This window comes from Oenanthe melanoleuca, chromosome 4A, assembly GCF_029582105.1.
Source record: "Oenanthe melanoleuca isolate GR-GAL-2019-014 chromosome 4A, OMel1.0, whole genome shotgun sequence".
Lineage (NCBI taxonomy): Eukaryota > Metazoa > Chordata > Aves > Passeriformes > Muscicapidae > Oenanthe > Oenanthe melanoleuca.
Genome location: NC_079338.1, coordinates 4,542,500 through 4,563,011, shown reverse-complemented (window position 1 = coordinate 4,563,011; position 20,512 = coordinate 4,542,500). Strand labels below are relative to the sequence as shown.

The window sequence follows — 20,512 nt, the reverse complement described above, 5'->3', positions numbered from 1 at the left end:
CTAGCTGGGAATCAACCTCCCAGCTGGATATGATGCTCAGAGAAAGCTGGCTTGTCCCAGGCCCCCTGGCTGTGAACAGGGCAGGTCATCCTGTAACAATCATTCAAGCATCCAAAGCACCCCAGGGAAAGCAGGGGTCTGGGAGGGCTGGCTGAGAATGGAGCTGCAGTGTTTATCCTGACTAGAACAGGGCTCCTGCAACCCTCTCACTGCACACCCTCCAAGAAGAGCTGCTACACCCCAACCAGCCTAAGGAAACTTTAAATCACCCCTTTACTCCAAGCAACAGATTTGTAATTTTATGTCACAACCCAGCTTGTAAAACCACATAATATGATGCTAAGGATTTCCAGTATTGTAAGCATTTTGTGCACAACCTGTTAATAATTAAAACTGCTCACTTCTCTGAATCCACCATAAAAGACTTGAAGTTGGAATGTGATTTAACCTGAGATTATGGTGTTTTTGTACTGCAGTGCTTACAGCCTATAAAATGCCCAATTCTCAAACTGTAGAATGAGGACACTTAAGAGTCAACTCAGCACTGTGGTTTTTTACAGATCCAAAGGAGTAGAAAGCTAACACATGTACCTCCATCCTCACATCCTGAAGTTCAGGTGACTTTTCTCAGCCAATATAACAATGTTTTGGCATGTGAACCCTATTCCTGGTAGGTAACACCAGAGAAAGTGAAACTTAACATGTGACCACCCTCTGGGTACAGTTGTACTCCTCTGAGTTTTGCAGAAATTGTAGGCCTATTGTAAGTTCCATTAACATGAAGTAGAAGTTTAATTTAACATGGATAAATGAAGTGTGGGCGTACTGATATATTAGGAAGAATACTATTACCCAGAAAATTATAGTGGTCTCATGAGGTGGTAAAGGAAACTAAAGAAATTTTATTTAGTTAAGTTATACCACTGGGGGTTTTGATAGGCTTGTTTTTGCTTTGTAATCAAGTGCAACATTATTTTATTATCATGGTTATACTATTATTACAGTGTAATCTTGCACTTGATTACAAATCAAACCCAGTGATAACTACAATAATAAAATAATGTGTTAACATAGTAATCTAGCAAAACATAATAAAATAGGTGCTGTTCATCAGGCACAGCACCACCAGCCAGTCAAGGGAGGGGATTGTCCCACTCTGCTCTCACTGGGGTGGCCTCACCTTGAGTGCTGGGGACAGTTTTGGGTGCCACAAGGAGACTGAGGACAGACCCCACTGAGGTCTGCAGCTTCCCCATGGGGGGAGGAGGGGGGCAGACACTGATCTCTTCTCTGGTGACCAGTGAAGGACCCAAGGAAATGGCCTGAAGCCAGGTCAGGGCAGGGTTAGGTTGGATATTAGGAAAAAATTCTTCTTCCAGAGGGTGGCTGGGCTTTGGGAGGGGCTGCCCAGGGAGGTGAACACAGCCCCAAGCCTGAGAGAGCTCAAGGAACATTTGGACAATGCTCTCAGGCATGTGGGGGGATGTTTGGGATTTCCCATGCAAGGCCAGGAGTTGGACACAATCATCCTTGAGAGTGCTTTCCAACTCATAGGATATTCTAAGATTCTGAAATTCTAATTGTTGTCTAAAGTTTCACAAACTCAAATGAATAATATGTGTATAATTAGCTATACCTGAGGTGCAAGAGGCACTTATCCCAAAATGGACTAGAAAATCTTGGAAAAATCATTATGGAAAGTAGATAAAGTAAGGTGTAAAAGGTATATTTAAAGAACTTCATCTTGAAAGCTGTTTTTCCTGTATTCATGCCTCTGAACATCCACTTGCTGTGTTCTATCAATCAATTAATCTTGTTCTGCTGCTGGGCATCTTGGATGGACACAGCCAGCCAGATTTGAACAAGAAAGGAGACTCACTGCTCTTGGCTTCTCCTGTGTTAAAATGCAACCTCCCTTTCTGCTGATTTCAAATTGACTGATCAGAAGAAATCAACAAAACTCCAACCGGAAAATTCAAAATTTTATCCAACAAATCCAAAATTTAAACAGAGGAGCGAGAAGTAATTCCCATTCAGAACAAGTGCACAGGCAGAAGGGCAGAGCTCTGCTGCCTCCCAGAGCCAGCCATCAATATTCATGGGTGTCAGACACGCATTTACAGTCTCCTGCATCCCAGTGGGTGCCAAATGGGTATGGTGAAAGCCTGTCACAATTTCCATATCTCTGCAACACCAAGACCTTTCCATACAGCTGCTGCCTCTGATTGAGGACAGAAATAGACATTGATAAAAACAAGCAAACCACCCGAATCTTACCAAAAATAAACACATTGCAAAACAAATTACACATCAGAAGGTGGAGAGGTATTGGTCAGAATAGCAACTGGCCTGTCCTGATAACTCCAGCGCTGCTGGAGATCTGAGGCTCCCACCAACATGTCAACAGAAATGGAAATCAAACCACCCAAAAAAACAACCGTGAATCAACAGAGCCTTATCAACCACCCTGCCTTGCCCATCAAATCTCACACCTAAGAGCTGCTAGAGGAACACTTCATGTTTGTATATTACTCATTGAGCTTCCTACTCCTGAACTTTTTTCATCTAGGAAGCAAGACAGCAACTTGGATGAGAGATTCACTCACTGAACCCACTGCTGTCACTGGGCTTATCAGACTGCCTGCAGGAATAGCAAACTTTTCCAACAAGAAAACTTGTTACAACCAGAAAACACAGAGACTGGAAAAATGGAATATGTCTTTGAAATTAATGCATGAAACCCAATTTTTGATGTAGCACGTATTTTTAATCACAGCCTAGGCTCCATGACAGGCTCATGCACAAATTCCCCTCATGTAATTAGCATCTTCAACGACAATTTTGGCAGAATAGCCAGCAAGGATTTATTCAGTTCCTCTTGTAAATTGTCCATTCATGAAAAGATTGTATTTTTTCAATGAGGCAGTGTGAAAATAGTGCAAGGCAGAGCAATTGGCATGTGGTCCCCCTTCATCTATGCAATTTTCATTTAATTTCCATGCAAGCAGATGAATCACATACAGCCTGTTTCCCAGTATGTGCTGATAAAACACAAAGTGGGAACTTGCTGCTAATCTTACTGTTAGGCCTCAAGTAAGTGAACTAACTTATGAGGATATTTTAATGAATAATAGACAACTCTAGAACCAGAATTTCAAGGAAGATGTCATATGAATTGGATAGAGACAGTAAAATAATAATTTGCTGAGTAGAATTTAATGACATCAATTCAACTGATGGATGGGAAAGGAAGTAGAATGAAAAAGTTGAGTTAATTCTGAGTTAATTGACCCAATCGTGGAAACATGCATAATTTAAACTAATATATTACACTAGGATATTTGTCTTACAGCATATTCAAGGGAGTGGTAGAGATTTCACTCACTTCTCTGTATTTGCATGTTGTGTAAAGCAGCTGTCTATGAATGTATTGGCCTTCCCAGTGCAGTGATTTTACCCATATTTTTTAATACAAAGGCTGAGCTGGCCCACAACATCCATCTCTTCTAAAAATACAGCAGTCTATTGATCAGGTCTTGGCATTTCACCAGCATTCAGGTTAAGCCCTTAAAGCAAGAAATTATTATATTATTGTATTGATCACATAAAGTTACCAAACACTAAAAAGATTTCTGAGTCTTTTCACACAGTGCTTCCCATAACATGATTCAGTAAAAGCACCAAATATGTTAGGATGTACACAAATACACCAACAGCAAAATGCAGATGAGGCATCCACCTGCATCAAACAGCAAATTTTCTGAGTGATGAGAGGAAATGGCCTCAAGTTGTGCTGTGGGAAGTTTAGATTGCATATTACCAAAAAATTCTTCACTGAAAAGGTAGCCAAGCATTGCAAAAGGCTGCCCAGGGAAATGATGGAGTCACTGTCCCTGTCAGGGTTCAGAAGGTACAAGGATGGGGTGCTCAGGGACATGGTTTGGTGATGCCTCTGATACCATCAGATTTATGGTTTGGTTTGATGATCCCAGAGGTCTTCCCCAACCTAAGTGATTCTATGAACACAGAACACAGACTGAACAAGGATGAAAGAGCTTTTCAATGTTAAATCCAGGCAGAGCACAGAAATACAGCTGACCAGCCTTGGAGTTCTGGGTTTCCCTTCAGTTCTCTGCCATCTGCAGCTGCAGCCAGGAAAATGAAGCCATGTGTTAATCTTTACAGAAAACTGCAATAGGAACATTCCTGGAAATTGTGGCAGCTCCTTGACAAGTGTGGAGAAACACATTCTACTGACTATTTCCTCAGCCCAATTTCCCTCTGCTGAGGTCAGCAAGAGAGAGCAAGTTCTCAGCATGAGATAATACGTGCCAGATATTTGGTGTATGGAAGTGTTGCTAGATTTAGCTGCAGTCACCTTCTAGGAAGGAAAACAAGGAACTTGTGGGTAAGAGAAAACATAAGTAAAACAATAACTGGTATGGGGTGTTCAGGAAGGACAGAGTGGCTGAAGCCATTGAGATGCACTCCTCTGTCACAGCACACCAATGATCACAGCTGTGTCATAAATGCTGGGTCACAAATATGATGCTTCTAAGTGGAGAATATTTTATTTCTCACTTAACTAATGTTAGGGTAAAGATTAAGAGGAGTTGCTGCTCTTTCAGTCTGTGCTGTGGCTGGGGAGGCAGTGAACATTTTAACTGGGTTTTTCTCCAGATGAGGAACAGACAGGATCATAATGAGGAATATAAATCTGTATGGACAACAACACAGACTAAAATTAACTCAGTCTTGGTAAAATGTTTGCAATTCTAGTTAAATCCTTTCTCTTGATTTTAAAGTTTTAAGAATGGGGATGAAACACACACCACTCTGGGTGTCTGTGTCTCACATGGCTCCAGTGCCTGGAGCTGGTGCTGTTCTTCCTCTCACATGAGGCTGAATCATAACTTCTCTTCATTTTATTTGGTATCTCCATGATCTGCCTGGTGCCTTTATGAAGCACCAAAGTTACTGCTGGAACAGTTTATCACCATAGGTTCTTCTTATACATAACAATTCTGGTTTTCCCATTATCTTGTATCAATTTCTGGTTTGCTACAAAGCATGTGAGTTTATATTTCTTTTCAACTAAACTCATAAAAGTTAATTACAATAGGGCAATGCACTTACAAAACTCCTAGTGGATCCAACAGGCTATTGTCATAAAAAGTAAATAAAGGTTCATGCACTTTAAAGCACATTTAGCTTCACTGATCTTGAAGCAAATTGGGCATGAGAAGATTGCACTGACGGCATTGAAAGTGCTGCTGTATTTAAACTGACATCAGTAAAACAGAGATCTGTAAAGCAGAAATGGAACTATACACACTACAGATTTGGGGGGCTTTACACTCCTTTGAAATTTAAAACCTGTTGCATCTTCCAAAAATTTTGAGAAAAGGATGAAATAAAAACTATAATTGGATCTAAAACTTTATTTGCATTAAATAAAAACATTTAAATGAGTGCCATTCAAAATTATTCTAATGAGTCATTCTTGCACAGAAAAGATTTATTTTGGTTGGGCAATTCTCAGTTTCACCAAGCAAGCAAGACAGACCCATCCAATTTGATGTGTAAAATATGAAGAACAGCTCCCTGATTGGATGCAACATATGAGCTGTGGTTAAACTGGAAAAACATAAGGCAATGTGTTCAATTCTAGTTGAACATAATAGGATTCACTCCACTGGAATCATCTAAAGTATTTTAACATTTCCCTTCACCTTTCAGGAACAGGCAGGTCAAAAGTATTTGTGGAGGTAGCATCCAAGGAAACATCCTGAGATGCCTGGGTGATAGTTTATGTGGCTTGTGCTTACCTAGAATTGCTAGAAAATTTACCTAGAAAATTTCAAAGCACATTTGCCTCTCAAAAAGTACGAAGGTGAATGGAGGCTCTGCTTTTTTCACACTGCAGTGTTAGGATTTTCTATTTAAAAACTGCTTCTTGCAAGAAAGTTAAGGTGTTTGATTTCATAATAATTCACTCAGAGATTTGTCCTGGCTTTCTGTTGCTACACACTGAAACCCAGAGATTTTGTCCTCAATAACCCAAAAGAAGGCAGCTGGAAGGAAGGAGGCTCTGGAAAATGGAAGAAACGACTGCAGCAGCTCAGTGTCTTAATGACACTTGGTAGCAAGCATTAGGACACAAGAAGTCAGAAAGTTCTTTTCAATCCTGCATGCCTGTGGGATCAGGAAACTCCCCTTTGTGATTCCACTTTCTTATTTGAGTTATGTAGCTCAGCACAATATTTTTTCTAAAGTGAGTTTGCTTCCTTTATCTTTTAAATATTTTTGGTTTTTAATCAAAACCAATGAAATTAACAAAAAACCCCTCAGCAGTCTCAGCAGAGCCAGAAGAGAGGGGTTCACTCATTTTGCAGCAGGAAAAGCAAAACACAAGTACCTCAGGGAGAGCCAGCCCCACCAAGCCAAAGCAAAGGCAATCACAAGAAACTTTTTGTGCCAAACCACATTCAGCAAATGGATGCCCAGAGAAGCACACTTTAGAATCAGGCCCTGCACACATCAGGAGCACAGTTCAGCACTGAGCTGAATGTTTCACAACTCTGGGTCACCTTACCTGGGCAAATGCCAGCTCACTTCTCTCACCTGTAAATTCCATAAACAGGAGACTGGCTCATGCTTTGGATGATGGTGCTGAAGCCTGATGAACAGCAATGGCATGAAAGGAGCTGCATTGCAGTGGCAGCAGAGATTTCCTCAGACTCAGGGGAGAGCAGCAAAACATCCCAGACCCATCTCAGCTGAAGGATGCTGCTGCAGTCATGCCAAGAGCTGCAGTCATGACCAGGCAGGAAGAGAGTAAAGAGGTTGGAGGAGACAGAAAATTGCTCTGGCAGAAGTCCTAGCCTCTCTGCATGTCCTGTCAATGCTCCCACTGACTTCAGCATAGTCAGAATGTCTCTTCATGGATTTTGTAGGAAGCCATTCCCCAGGTGCCCTATGCTTACAGTTATTTATCTTTAGCCTGCTGCCACTGAACAAAACAGAGGAGCAATCCATCTAAAAAACAAAATAAGGTGCTCTGTAGCATTCCTGGTTTTCATTTTTTCACATGTAGGGGGAAAAAAAGTAAGTATTGGTGTGTCACTTGAAATCTCAGAAATAAGGTCTCATGCTTCCATGCAGGTTGGAATAACTGGTTTTGATCAGGCCTTTCTGCAAGAAATTCTGTCTGCAAAAAAACCTGTCAGACCCCTGGGGCAAACAGTGAATCTCTGCAGAATCCCTTGGCAAGCTGGACCACGAGCACATTTTCCTGCAAAAGGGCAGGATGAGCTCCCATCTGGCAGTGCTGCCACACTGGCTGTGGCTCACACACACCTGCCCAGTGCCAGGCTGGGGTGCTGGCACAGACCCCCCATTTCCTGATGGGCACCCTGCTCTGGAGGGCAGTCCTGGGAGCTTTGGGATCCCCTGCACCTGTCTGGAGGGCTGCTGTTCATCTAAATCTAACAATCTGACTCACAGGGTGTGCAAGCCATAGATTTTATTGCAGCCAGAGAAGCTCCTCCACGACCTTCCTCACAATGGAAGCAACCAGAAGCTGCTGGAAGGGTTTGTGCTCCTCTGTGCTGGGCTGAGCAGCCTGAGCTCCATGGGCAGCATGGCAGATCACAGGCTACAAGCCCCATTAACCCACAGCAGGCAAAGGAGCTGGCTCTTAACAGCAAGGGGCTTGGAGGAGCAAAAAAAGCATGTTTACAAATGTGGAATGTTTGTTGTTCTCTCATGTTTTCTCCTCATGCTGGCGGGTTGACAAGATCCTCGTGTCTAAAGGAACAAATACAGAGAGGACAGTGAAGAATATCTCTGCCTATTCCAAGAAGCCAGCCAAAGTCAGAGCTGGATGATATACAGGTGGCACAGGGTGAAGAAATAACAAGAAAGAGGCAGGTGGTAAAAAAATTAAATAGAAACTGTTCTGCCTTTTTATCTGACAGCAGAATTTGGTCTTCAGAGTCCTATAAACTAATGCTCCAAAATGTGGATAATAGCTGAGCTCACATGAGTCACAAGGACCTGGCACAGAACTGCCAGGCCCTGCCCACAGCAGTAAGCAATGTGCCATTGAAACTCTCTGAAACTGGCACTGATTTATTCTGGTGACAATTATCTTTGCACCACAAACCCTCTGCTGCATCATCCAGAGCTCAGGAGCAGAGGAAGCAAGATCAGACTCACCTAAGGCAAGGGGTTCTCTGCTTTCCTCCTGGAAATAAGAAAAGGCTTTGCCACATGCAAACGACCCTGAGCAATGGGCATGAAGTTGTAGGGACAGCTCCTGTGTGAGATGGGGCACCCTGGGAGCTCAGGCAGAGCTGCTGGCACCACTGTCAGATGGACACCCTGAGCCCTTTCCTTGCAGGAAGGTGCCTGCTGACCACAGAAAGCAGCTCCTGTTCCCCACAGGCTCCAGAGTGCTGCCCTCATGGCACACACCAGCAAACTGCAGACTGGATTCTGGAGTGGCTTCTGCTGTTTGGACATGCTGGATAGAATTTGAGCTCCCCAGCAGTGTTACAGGGTTGGAAATTCATTTTCATTCAGCATTAGAATAAATGTGAAAGCTACCAGATTTTTGCAAGAAGGGAGTTATATTAAAAAATACATATTTTCAAGACAGAAATTCTAGTTTATGGCTTAAAATATAGTCTGAAACACCCTGGAGATCATTGTGCTACTGGCTAAATTTTTAAGTTTTTGCAACAGATCACCATAAAGCTGGCAGAATGGGGACTTGGGCTCCACATGCTGCCAAGTACCTCACCAGCAATGGAATAACCCCATCCTTCTTCCAGCTTCCCAGGAGAAGTGCTGCAGACATGGACACACTTCTCAATCAGAAGTGCAATTAGCCAAAATCACTCTGAACAGCTTTATTTGCCATGGCATGCTCCTCAGGATGCCTCCAGAGCAGAGAGAGCCCTTATTTCCCACAGGACATCAATGGTGCATGGCAGGACAGAGCCAGGCTCCAGGAGCTGCAGCAGAGCAGCTGCAGGGGAGAGGGGCTGCACCCAGCAAAGCAGGTAATGCAGAATAGCAGCACCCATTCCCAGGAGGAAAGTGCAGAGCAGAACACCTTGTGGAACCAGCTGCCCACAGCTGGGCAGGACAGGACATAACAAAGCTTTGCTGAGAGGCCACGAGGGACATGTGCAGTTTTATAGCCAGTCATTAACCCCAGGTCACTCAGCTAACACAGCAGTGCAGGTAAGGATCCCAAAATACCCCAGAGGCCAGGGGATAATTGCAGCTGGCTATACCCAGGAACTGTAGCTCCAAACACTTGCTCTAACTTTGGCTCCTCCCTGGACACAGCAAAGAGCCTGGTCTGGGTCAGGGTTTGGGGTGGCTTTCCTCTCACATGGGATGAAAGACTCCAACCATGCTGCCAGACAAACCTGGGGAATTGCTGACACAGGTCCTTGCTGTCCTTCCTGGTGAGCACAGGGCTCTGAGGATGCCATTCAGGTGGTGAACCACCAGCAGCCACTGCCTGCTCCTCTCAGATATGTGTTCTGGCTGTCACATCCTGCTCACCATGATAATACTGCAAATTTATTAAATGCTTGCACAGAGGTCTGCTAAGGGAAGGACAGACTTGTCCTCTGGGAGAGAAAAGAGCATCCATACCATCTATATTGAAGACTTACTTCCAGGTTCCCATGGAATTTTTTAGGAGGAATTTACAATGCAAGCCAAGGTTTTACTAAAATCTGAATTTTTATGGGGCTGGTTCTTATTATATTAAAAGTGACAAGCTTTCTAAATCTGTCTGTAGAGGTGCAGCATAAGGAGAAAAAACAGCTCAGTTGCCAATAAGTACATGACCATCTGGCCAAAGAAGTGATGGCAGGTCAAGTGCTGAACACTTATAATTTAATCTAGCAGAAGACAGACAGATCTAACACCTGCAGGTGTTAGAAATGAGGAAAAACTGCTTTCCAGTCTTTGCTGCAGTCTGTAGCTCTTCTTGCTCTACCCAAATTTAGGTTGAGACACTGTTCAAAAGACAAATACAAATCCATTTAATACTTTAAAATAATTAAAATAAACCTCCAAATTGACAACAATCTGTTTGCAGACAGCAGAGACTTCTCTGACTTGCTTTTCTGAATTTATACAATTTATTTATGGATTGCTCCATTGCTTGCAAGTCCTGTAACCAAAATCCATTCCCAAAAGGAGGAATTCAGCAGAAAGCCAAGATATAAGCTTGAGCAGAAAAATTTTCAATGTCCCTTTCCCAGAGCAGAACCTCCCCATCAGTGCTGTGTCTTGTTTTATGAGCTATACACAGCCTGCCTGTTGAGAAAGTCCTGGGGATGGGGCTGCTGCATGGATGAACAAGTGAAATTTCATCAGTTAGGAAAGAAAAAATATCTATAAAGTCCAAATGTAACCATCTCATATTGGAGCCATTCCACAGATATCAAATTCTATTTCTCATCTTCCATAACAGAGGCATATAAAATCTTGAGGAGATTTTCAGACAAGACATCACTAAAAACACACATCAAAATAATGAGAAAGAATAACAAAAGGCTACAATAAGTTAAATTGCTCTGAACATTTTTAAAAGCAATTCTGCTTTAATAAGACTAGTGAGAAGATTACTTTAAAGTACCATGGAGCACCGTGGTCTTTCCTTCAAAATGCTTTGCACTCCTCAGATAATGACACTTTCCTCACTCATCTGGCTTCCAGTCTTTATTGTCCAACATTAAAAGTATAGCAAAAAAAAAAAAAAAAAAAATTAGAACAAACCAGACATAAAGTATGGATAATCTCAGACAAAATCAGAAATGAAATTAAGAGGAAATTTATGTGTGTAGAGCAAATCCAGCTTTCAATATGACAATTAAAAGTTCTGACTCAAATGTTTTGGAAGAGAGTGATGGAAATATAAGTTTAATAGATTTAATCACTGCTGAGAAAGGGTGTGGAGCATCACTCCTTCCTCTTGACAGGCATCATTGCCCTCTCCAGTCCTGAGCTCTTGTTCCCATTTCAGCTCCTCAGCCTTTGGCTCTCACTTGCCCAGAAGGCATCAGTTTTTCACCAATGCAGCCAAAGCTGTGTAGGTTCCTAATGCTGTTTCCAAACATGATCAAAGAATCATCAAAGGGTGCCACATTTTCAGTGGCTCTGAAAAATCCTGCAAGTTAACATTTAGCTGCCTCAAAATATTTGACAACCATTTTACATCTCATGTTCTATGAGATACAGAGAGTATCTCTTTAGTATTCCCCTCCTCCTCTCACTCTAAGAACAATTTAAACCTTGGGTAGCAGAAAAGAAGCAGTTCTATGGATTCAGGGCACATCACACAGAGCTTTCTTTCCCAACAGCAACACAGACACGTCACAACTTAATCCCATTTGTCACATCAGGTAAAAAGGCAGTTGTTCATGTGGAGAAAATTCATAGCAGGACTATCTCAACTAAGGTTTCCTGTGTATCTAATAATCTGGAAAGAGGGTGAATAATGATGCAGTAGGTTTTCAGATTTCACAGAATTATTTAGGTTACCTGAGGTCACAAGAAAGCTTAGGGGCTTGGAAAGAGAATAAATGCTGCTGGGTGAGCACAGTGCAGCAGCCTATGGAGCCTATGGATGTCAAAAGATAAACTAACACTTCTGTTGGATATAAATTTCACTGCACACACCCCAGGTACAAGGTGTCATTGGAGAGAAAAAAAAATCCCATCTCTGAATTTATGACAGAGACAGTGCAAGCAGTGTAGGAGTTTCCATTCACTCTCACCCTAGCAGAAGAATAAAATGTAGTGGTTGATACACACAAACAGAAACATTGTGCATTTAAAACTAACAGGAATAACTAATAATTTCTGAAAGTAATGCAACTGTCAGCTGGAACTTGGTGTAGCCAAGATGCATTTAAGGCCATGACTTGATACGGTCTTTAAAGTGCTTGATCATTTCTAGATACCTGAATGTCACATCAAAGTGCTGAACTGCTCTGCTTCCCCCTCTGCAGGGAAACCAGCACCAAAGTCTGCCCAAGTGCTCAGCACATCTCTGTCACCACACAATAATGATGGTAATTATCAATAATAACAATAGTGTGGGTGTAAATCTGCTCTGGCAGCTGGGGCTGGTGCAAGCTGCATCCCACACCAGCCCCCCTGGAAGCTGTGTCAGCCCCCAGCATCACAAAGGGAAGAGACAGCCTGCACTGGGAGTCACAGAGGGCTCTGCTGGCTGCTTCTTGGCCACACTCTGGCAATGGCTGGCAGCTGTGAACCTTCTGTGAACCTCTGCAACCTCCACTCAGATCAGCTGGTGAGATTCTTGCATTCCTTCACCAGCCCTCCCTTGCTCATAAACACACAACACGATGTAAACCCACTGCTGCTTGTCCCTAAGGTGCTCAGAGGTGGGGGCACAATCTCCACTTGTGTAAGATACCTGATGCCCTATCAGTAAGTTTACAAAAATACCAGTGTTTTAAATTATTCAGGCATTTTTCCATTGAGATGAAACACTGTGTACATTTCCCATTTACTCTCCCCAACACATGCTTATTAATTAGCATCCTAATTTGCTTAGTTCTTTAGTAACTGCATGCCAGGGAAAATGTTCTCAGTTGTCAAATGTAACTCATTGATTACTGTAAGGCACTTAAGGAATAATTGATAAATATATCTGAGCCCTGATTAATTGGTGAAAAATCCATCATGCTGCATCCTGCTGTCCCTTCCATTATAATAACACTCTTGAATTAACTTACAACTTGATTTTTCCTTCTTTTATTTAAGAAAACCACCAAGAGCCAGAAGTATTTGTGGAGGGTGTCCATTCAATTTTCTGGTTATACTTGAAGTGAAATCTACTTCATTTACCTTATTAGCCCAAAAGTAAGGAAAGGAGCCTACTCTGAAATGAGTTACTTTGTCAACTAGAATTCATCTTTGGGGCTGGGAGAGCTGATGTGGAAACTTGAAAGTCATTTCTTCACTCTTCTATATGTTATATGTGTTTTTTTAAGGTTCCTTTCTGATTTCATAAATTAAAAGTGACTTCTACAAATCTGGAAGAGATATGATGCATACACTTCCCCAGTGCAGCACTTGGCAGCCTTTGAAACAGCCCAGTGTAAGATTATGTGGACTGTATAGAATGAACAAGGTAAAATACACAGAGTAAAAATGACTGAATGATGTTTCCAAGCAGTAACATTCTTCCTGCTCAGTCCATGGCCATGCACCCCCTTTACTCTCACAAGAATTCTGTGATGTAAGAACATTTTCCATCTCCTTACTTCCACAACTTGTAGATTAAATACTATTAAAAATTATTTCACTGGGGTCCTACAGAGATCAATCCATAAGATCCTCTGAGGGTTGTTTTTCCCCAAATGGAACTTTTCCTTTTCCAAAGCCTGAAGGCAATATGCCTGCTTTGGTCAGCACCCAGCACTGCCCCAGCAGCCTCCTCAATTCTCAAATTACTTCCACAAATCTTCCATGGGTGTCCTGAAATTAAGATTTTTGCCAAAAAATCTACATAGTACTGTTTGTCTGTGAAGAAATGTTTGGGCTATCAACAGCCAATACTGGTTCTCTGGCAAAAAAGGGGGATAATTACAATGCCTCTTCAAATCAGTGATATTTCCTTGCTGCTAGAAGGGTGGCATGCTTTACACCTTTCAACTACCTTAAGTAATCATTTTCTTGGCAGAACAGAAAATCCATTTCTATTAGTTTCCAAAGACCTTGAAAGTATGTATGTAGGAAGACCACTCACATAAATTCACCCTTTTAGAGTCACTGGCTAACACAGAATTTATGCAAGTGCAGGTCAGTCACATAATTCAGTATTTATATACTCCCCTTCAAGCTCCAGGGAGCTGGAGTAAAATGCTAAAAATAAAATACACATGTTGTAATACACACAAGATTTAGAGATGGAACTATCCTGACAGCTCAAAATAAAAGATCTTTGTGCATAAGTTCTCTGTAGCTAGGCCTGTACCTAAATCACATATTGATTTAACTCACTGTAGACAAGTTATATAAGCTTTGGAATGATGTATGCTTGATCAATGTGTTTTAGAAATTAATCTCTGCCAGACTTACTCATTTAGGCAAGTGAAGAAGTCAGATAAATATCCCTACATTTTATTTTATAGGACAGGAAACCAATTTCTAATCAAATTTGTAAGTAAACAGCATTATTTGTTTCCAAGAAATATCAATATTAAAATACCTTTCTAGGAAAATCTGAAAACAGACTTCAAAAATTTGTAAGTTTTATCTATGAAATACAGAGATTGTAAAATTGATACACAGGTATACAAACATGAGGATCAGAGATACAGAGGGGAGCAAAATACCCCTTTGAAATATGCAGGGATGGAGGCTCCTAGCACCACACTGAACAAAGGGATTTCGAGTCTCAGCCAGATGAAAGTTAGATGTATTTGATATTTTATTTCTTTGAAGTGCTAACAGTGATTCCACACTTGAGTGCAGGAGTGGTGCCCCACTCCACTTCAAACACACTGACCCTAATATGGGGAGAAATAAATATTCACACCTATACAGGCAAGCCCCTGGGTGCTTTAAAACAGAGCATATTCCCAGAGATAGGGAAACTGAGGCACAGAAAGGGAAAATGACGCCCTGAAAGGCACAAGTCCAGCTGAGATACAAATGCCAGGAGTGAAGGCTTTTATCTGAATGACAAATCCACTGGTGCAAACCTCCTTTCTGATCCACGTTTTTGCTCAAATCCCACTGATTGCAGCAGTGGGAGCTCAAGGACAGATCCTGACCCTGCTTAGAGCTGGGCAGGTCATGAACAATGAACACTCTCCTCAGCTTTTCTGTGAGCTTTTGTGTCCTAGCTCAGCTTTGGGGCAATCCAACCAGAGGGTGAAAAGCTGGCTCTCTGTCTCAGGTGCTCTTGGTGGCCTCAGCAATAAGAACCCCCAGGTCATTCCTGGCAGCCTGAACACAAGCCCTGCTCCCAGCAGAGAATAAACCTCAGCACAGACCCATGACCAAGCACGCACTGATGCTCCCCAAGCTACCAGCACAGGGCAAATCAGGCACAGCAGGCACAGGGACTCCCTGCAAAAGCAAATTTCAGACTAGGAGGGAAGGCACTTACCGTACAGGATTGCAATGAGCGACACGGGCATGACCAGGATACCCACCAGCATGTCTGCTACTGCCAGCGACATCAGGAAGAAGTTTGTGGCATTCTGCAACTTCTTCTCCAAGGACACAGCCATAATTACCAGTATGTTGCCCCCAATGGTCAGCAGGATGACTACCAGGATCAGGAGGGCTGGCCAATTCTTCTCCCTCACGGACACCCGAGAGGCTTCGCCCTTCTCAGAGGTGTTGAGAGGATCGGACGTAGGCAAACTCTGGTTCAGAGTCAAATTGCTGCTTAAGGACCAAGCCATCAGACCACCATGCAAACTAAAATCCAGTGTAACAGACACTGTTGTTAAGCTGAGTAATATTCCAGTGCTACTTAAAGTGCTCATTGTCTGGGGCTGGTTTCTCTGTCTCTTATCCGTGCCTCAGAGACGATCCCTTTTCCAAATTCCAGGTCCAAGGCAGATGCCGAACATCACAACACCTGAGCCAGAAAATCATTTCATCTTCCATAGTGAAGCAGATCTTGCAGGAGTTAGCATGGAGCTCTTCTGGTTTCCTTGGGTATGGTAGATGACAACCATTGACCACCAACCTCAAGAAAAAGGAGACTTTGCAACCTCCAGCTGGTTTCTGAGTTCACCATTCTGAAAAAAGAAAAAGGAAAAAGGAAAAGTAAAGGAAAAGGATATTCTTCACTGAAACCACAGTATACACATCACCTTCTTTACTCCCCATGCAGCTGATATCCTTATTCTTCCCCTTTCTGCTGGCTAGGACATTCTCCAGACTGCAAGAAATTTATCTGAAGGGTACAGACTATGCCTAAAATCATGGGGGAGAGAGGCAGAGAATCACATCAGTGTGCTCTGGCTGGTTAAAAGCTGATTATCACTAATTAAATGTTTTGTGAAACCTGCAAAAGCAAGTCTGAAGAGCAAAATATGTTTCAATTGATATCCACTTCACAGATACTCTGCTGCTGTGTAAAATAGTAATTGCACAAAATTCCAACCAATCCAAATAGCACAGCCAAACACAGAGTAATCCATCACCTTAAATGGAAGGGTTTGGATATATTTTACATATTCTGAGGTAAAATGAAGGTGTTGTAAAAACTCTTAGATCTTAATGATTAATTCTCCTACAATAACAAATATTGTAGTTTGGTTTCTATTGGAAAATGAATGGGGGATAAGATGCAATTCTATTAGGTAACATTGTATGATGCACAAACAGACAACAAAGAGCGAAGAGAAAAGGCAGGACAAATTTCATAAAAGCTGAGCACTTATTTCTACTTTTCATCTGTTTTTGTGCCACTGCTTCCTGCTGATCATGAGCACCCAGCCAGGCCAGTAAACTTTATCCCAGCAGTCTGCTTCTCAGGACTCCTGTCCCAGCACCCTCATCCCACACACAGAGGGGGGACAGATTTCCTCACAGCATCTCACATGATTTCTGCTGCTTCAAAAGTAGCTGACAGTGAGGGTGAGTGATTATGAGCCCTGACTGCCCATGAAACACAGGCAAGACAACATCACACTTCTGCTCCTGAAGTCCTTTAGCCTCATGCACTGAGCTAATTTGGTAAATTAAATGTACTCTTGACTTCAGGCACGTGCCTGCACGCACTAAAGCTAAGGGCATGTATTCCCAGTCCTGGTTAAATCATATCCTTGGCAACTCAATAATTTTGACTGCCAATGCTGCACAACTGATGGAAAACAGCAGCTTTGCTCTGCACTTCCTCTGAATTGGAGTTAAGCTCCTAACAACCACACAGGGCTGAAAGCACAGAAGGAAAACACTTAGTCAAGCACTGATAGGGAAGTGGACCAGTAAGCAGAATAAAATCAATGGCAAGTAACTTCTTTTGAGCATATCCTCAACTCTTTGTGCAGCCCACAGGAAAAGAGCTGTTCTATCACTGTTAAATAAATAACAAAATAAAAGCCAGATTTTAGCCATTGAATACACTGTGGCTCACATCTGACACAGCAATTTGCTATCCAGGTATCAAAAGCTAGATGTAATTAATGAGATTTGATTTCATTTAAACAGGAAGTGCTCAGTATGCTATAATAAAATGTTTAACATTCATGAAGCTAACGGGCTTTGTGCACAAAAATATTTCTTAAATGAGCAGTTCATACAATGAACCCAGATTTGCTTCTGCATTGTAGTTAATTACTCCCAGAGGGTCTCTAAACCTCATATTTAGGAAGAAGTTTTGCACGATGGGCACAGAAAATAATTTTGCAGCTGCACATGCAGATGAATGAACAAGTGGTCACTGGACCGTTAATTTTTTCCAACTTAGCTGGTCTCAAAAACAAAAAAAAAAAGTCTCTAGAAAGTTTCTAAATACTTCAGATTTTTTTTTTTTTTTTTTTTTTTTTTTTTTTTTTTTTTTACAAAACACAGCTTTTAATAATTCAAAGCTGAGATGACATTTTTTCCAAATCACCTTTCCACAGTGAAGGAGACACCAGGCAGCCAAAGGATCACAGACAGGACATGACTTAACTCTAGGTCATGAAAACAAAGAAACAACCCCCCAAAAAACCACACCACACAAAACAACTCCAAGATAAGGCTTCTGAATTACAAGTGTCTATTTTTATAACTGCTCAAGTCTGTTTACTGAAATGGTGAGCAGAGTCATTCTCTCTTGCATTTTGCACATTCAGTTTGAAAAACCATGTGGGAATTTGACTACAGGAATGCTCAACTAGGCTCCACCTTCAGAATTAACTGTTCTATTGCTTTGCTAATACTCATGTTATTATTTTACACAGATCCTGGCTTGAAGTCATCAGTTTTCCTTTTCACTGCATCCCTCAGTCTCCTCAAGGTAAATCTTTATGACTAATTCCTTCAGCTACAGTCTTCTGAGCACACCACTGTACCAGAAAAATAATTCACAATTTATTCATGGATTCTGCATTTATTTAAGAACCATCTCCATAATTTTAAATTGAAACATGGGCCTATCACAAATTTTTTTTTTTCCAATAGCTAACATCAAAGTACACATACTGAATTTTGTGGTCAATCATCAATTCCAGTTCAATCTACTACTGACAGTCCTTAAAATTATAATTTAAACATTCAGCAAAACCAAGTTCTTTTCTATGCCACTCCTGCTTTTTGATAAAGTAAAGTAGCAATTTCTTTTGGCACATTCTTTACCTTCAGTCTTTAAGTCCAGCTTAAAATAAACTGAATGTAGAAAACTATTTTTGTCTATCAAGAAACACATGAATTATTTAAAGCAGAGGTTGGTAGGCTGGAGTTTTTGGATATTCCAGAAGGGTAAATTGGAGGGAAACAGAAGCTACAGTGGTTAATAAGTCTGTACTGGGGCACTGGGGGGCTCACATGCCTTTGGGAGTGTTTACCACCATCACACTTGCTAAAAGGAAAAAACCCAAACCTTTCTTGAAATAAACACAATGATTTTTTTTCCCTTTGAATTAAATGTATTCATCTTTAGTTGTTTCACCCTTCAAAGCTCAGAGCATTTTTTCCTGGAGAGAGACAGCTGCCTGCTGAGAACCTGAGATGTTCCCCAGCTGCAGCCAGGATCCTGCCTCTCCTGGGCAGGCTGCAGAGCTCCTGAGCTCATTGAATCATTGAGGAAACCTCTGGGACTCACACCCTGGATGTTAACAATGTGCATTTGAAATTGGGTGAGAAATCAAGGATTGTCAGCTTAGCCCAAAAAAACCCCCTGAGTTTCAGGCAGACTGAGCATAATACATTAATTCATGGTGAGTCTTGAGCTAAAAAACCCCCAGAAGTACTTAATGAGCAAAAGTGATGACTTTCATCACAAGAAAAATAAGAAACATCCAATGGCTACAAAGGCCATATGCAAGAGAGATTTCCCCTCCCAAACTCTTGGCAGTGTCCAGTTCCAAGTCACATTCACATCTCCCCAATAACCAGATGAAAGCCAACAAGCTGCTAAAGAACAAACATTTTTAAATAGAAAGTTTTTCCTTCAGCCTTGACTTTAATGGTAGACCTACATGAGGGAAAAATTAAATCTGAAGTCAACTAAACTGAACTGCAAGTATTGCAATTTTTGACAGGAAAACAGTTGCAGATAGTTCACAACTATCTGAGCCAGATAGCCAGATGACATAAATTTTTATAGCTCCATGAAGCCCTTTTCAAAATGGCAAATAATTTAAAATTATATAACAGAACATGCAATTTATGTTCAAGAAGGAAGATTTAAGACTTCATTCTTCACTCTAAACCCTGCATTTCTTGCTAATTGCATCTTTATTATTTTTTTTTTAATCTGTTGCCAATTTAATTTTCACTTTTTTTGGAACAGAAGGTTGCTTTAAAACACAGATTTTCATGGCAAACTTGCAAAGGCCACTTTCATTTTAGTGATTCCATAAAGTCATGGTTTTATATTAAGAGAATTCTATATTTTGGGCAGTTGGAACTCATCTTTCTCCTTTTTGTAGCAGTACTAGGAAACATCCCTATTTCTGTGCAGTTCTATTTTTAAGCAGCATGTGAGAATGCTGCAAGTCCAATGGAGATGACCAGGGGGATGTGGGAGGAAGCACAAAAAGCTTTGAAGAGGGATGTATTTGCTGCCTACATCTATTTGCTGGTACTTACAGAGGAAACAGGGAGACTCTTCCAAAAGCTGGGCAGCAAAGCAAGAAGCAGTTGTGACAGTGACAGATCTAAGGAAATTATATATGAAATAGGGAAAAAAATAGATAAATCTCAGTGCAGGTGGTCAGACAACAGGGACTGTGAGATTTCCATCCCTGCAGAAGTTTGGAACACAGCTGGGATTTACCCCAAACACCCCATATAACCTGGAAGTTAGTTCTTCCTTGAGCACCTTGATGTTGGACTTGAGACCTACAAAAAGTCCCTTTTGGATGAAATTTTTCTGTGTAACTGGATCAGAATTGTGCTTCTGAGCAAAGCAGCCCAGCATGGGGATGCTTCTGAGGTCCTGGCCTTGGATACACATCCTGTGCTTGTCCCCAGTGCTCAAGATCAGGATTAGACCAGCACAACCCTTTGGTTTCCACAATTAAAAGTGCATGGCCAGGTGGGCAAACACAGCTGTGAGGATCCCAGTGTGCCTGGTGTGGGATCCAGGGCTGCAGCAGCTCATGCCCCATCACACCAGAGAGAGGCACACACCAGGGTCAGCTCCTCATCTGCTGAGGTCACCTGTGTCTACAGTGCAAACATTCTCTGAAAAGTGGCAATTTTGGAAAGCCACAACTCATTTTAGTCACTTGGCAGCATCAGGAAGTCTTGTCTTTACAAAGCAATGCCTCCA

The 20,512-nt window shown here is 41.7% G+C and overlaps 1 protein-coding gene across 2 annotated transcripts in view; it reads right to left on the bottom strand.

Annotated features, from left to right (window-relative positions):
- HTR2C (5-hydroxytryptamine receptor 2C) overlaps positions 1-20,512 on the bottom strand; it is a 214,822-nt gene that overhangs the window by 24,252 nt on the left and 170,058 nt on the right. For both annotated transcript variants that reach the window (XM_056491801.1, XM_056491803.1), the window contains exon 3: positions 15,182-15,824. In XM_056491801.1, the coding sequence (XP_056347776.1) occupies positions 15,182-15,566 (385 nt within the window). In that variant the 5' untranslated portion in view covers positions 15,567-15,824. The remainder of the gene's footprint in view (positions 1-15,181; positions 15,825-20,512) is intronic.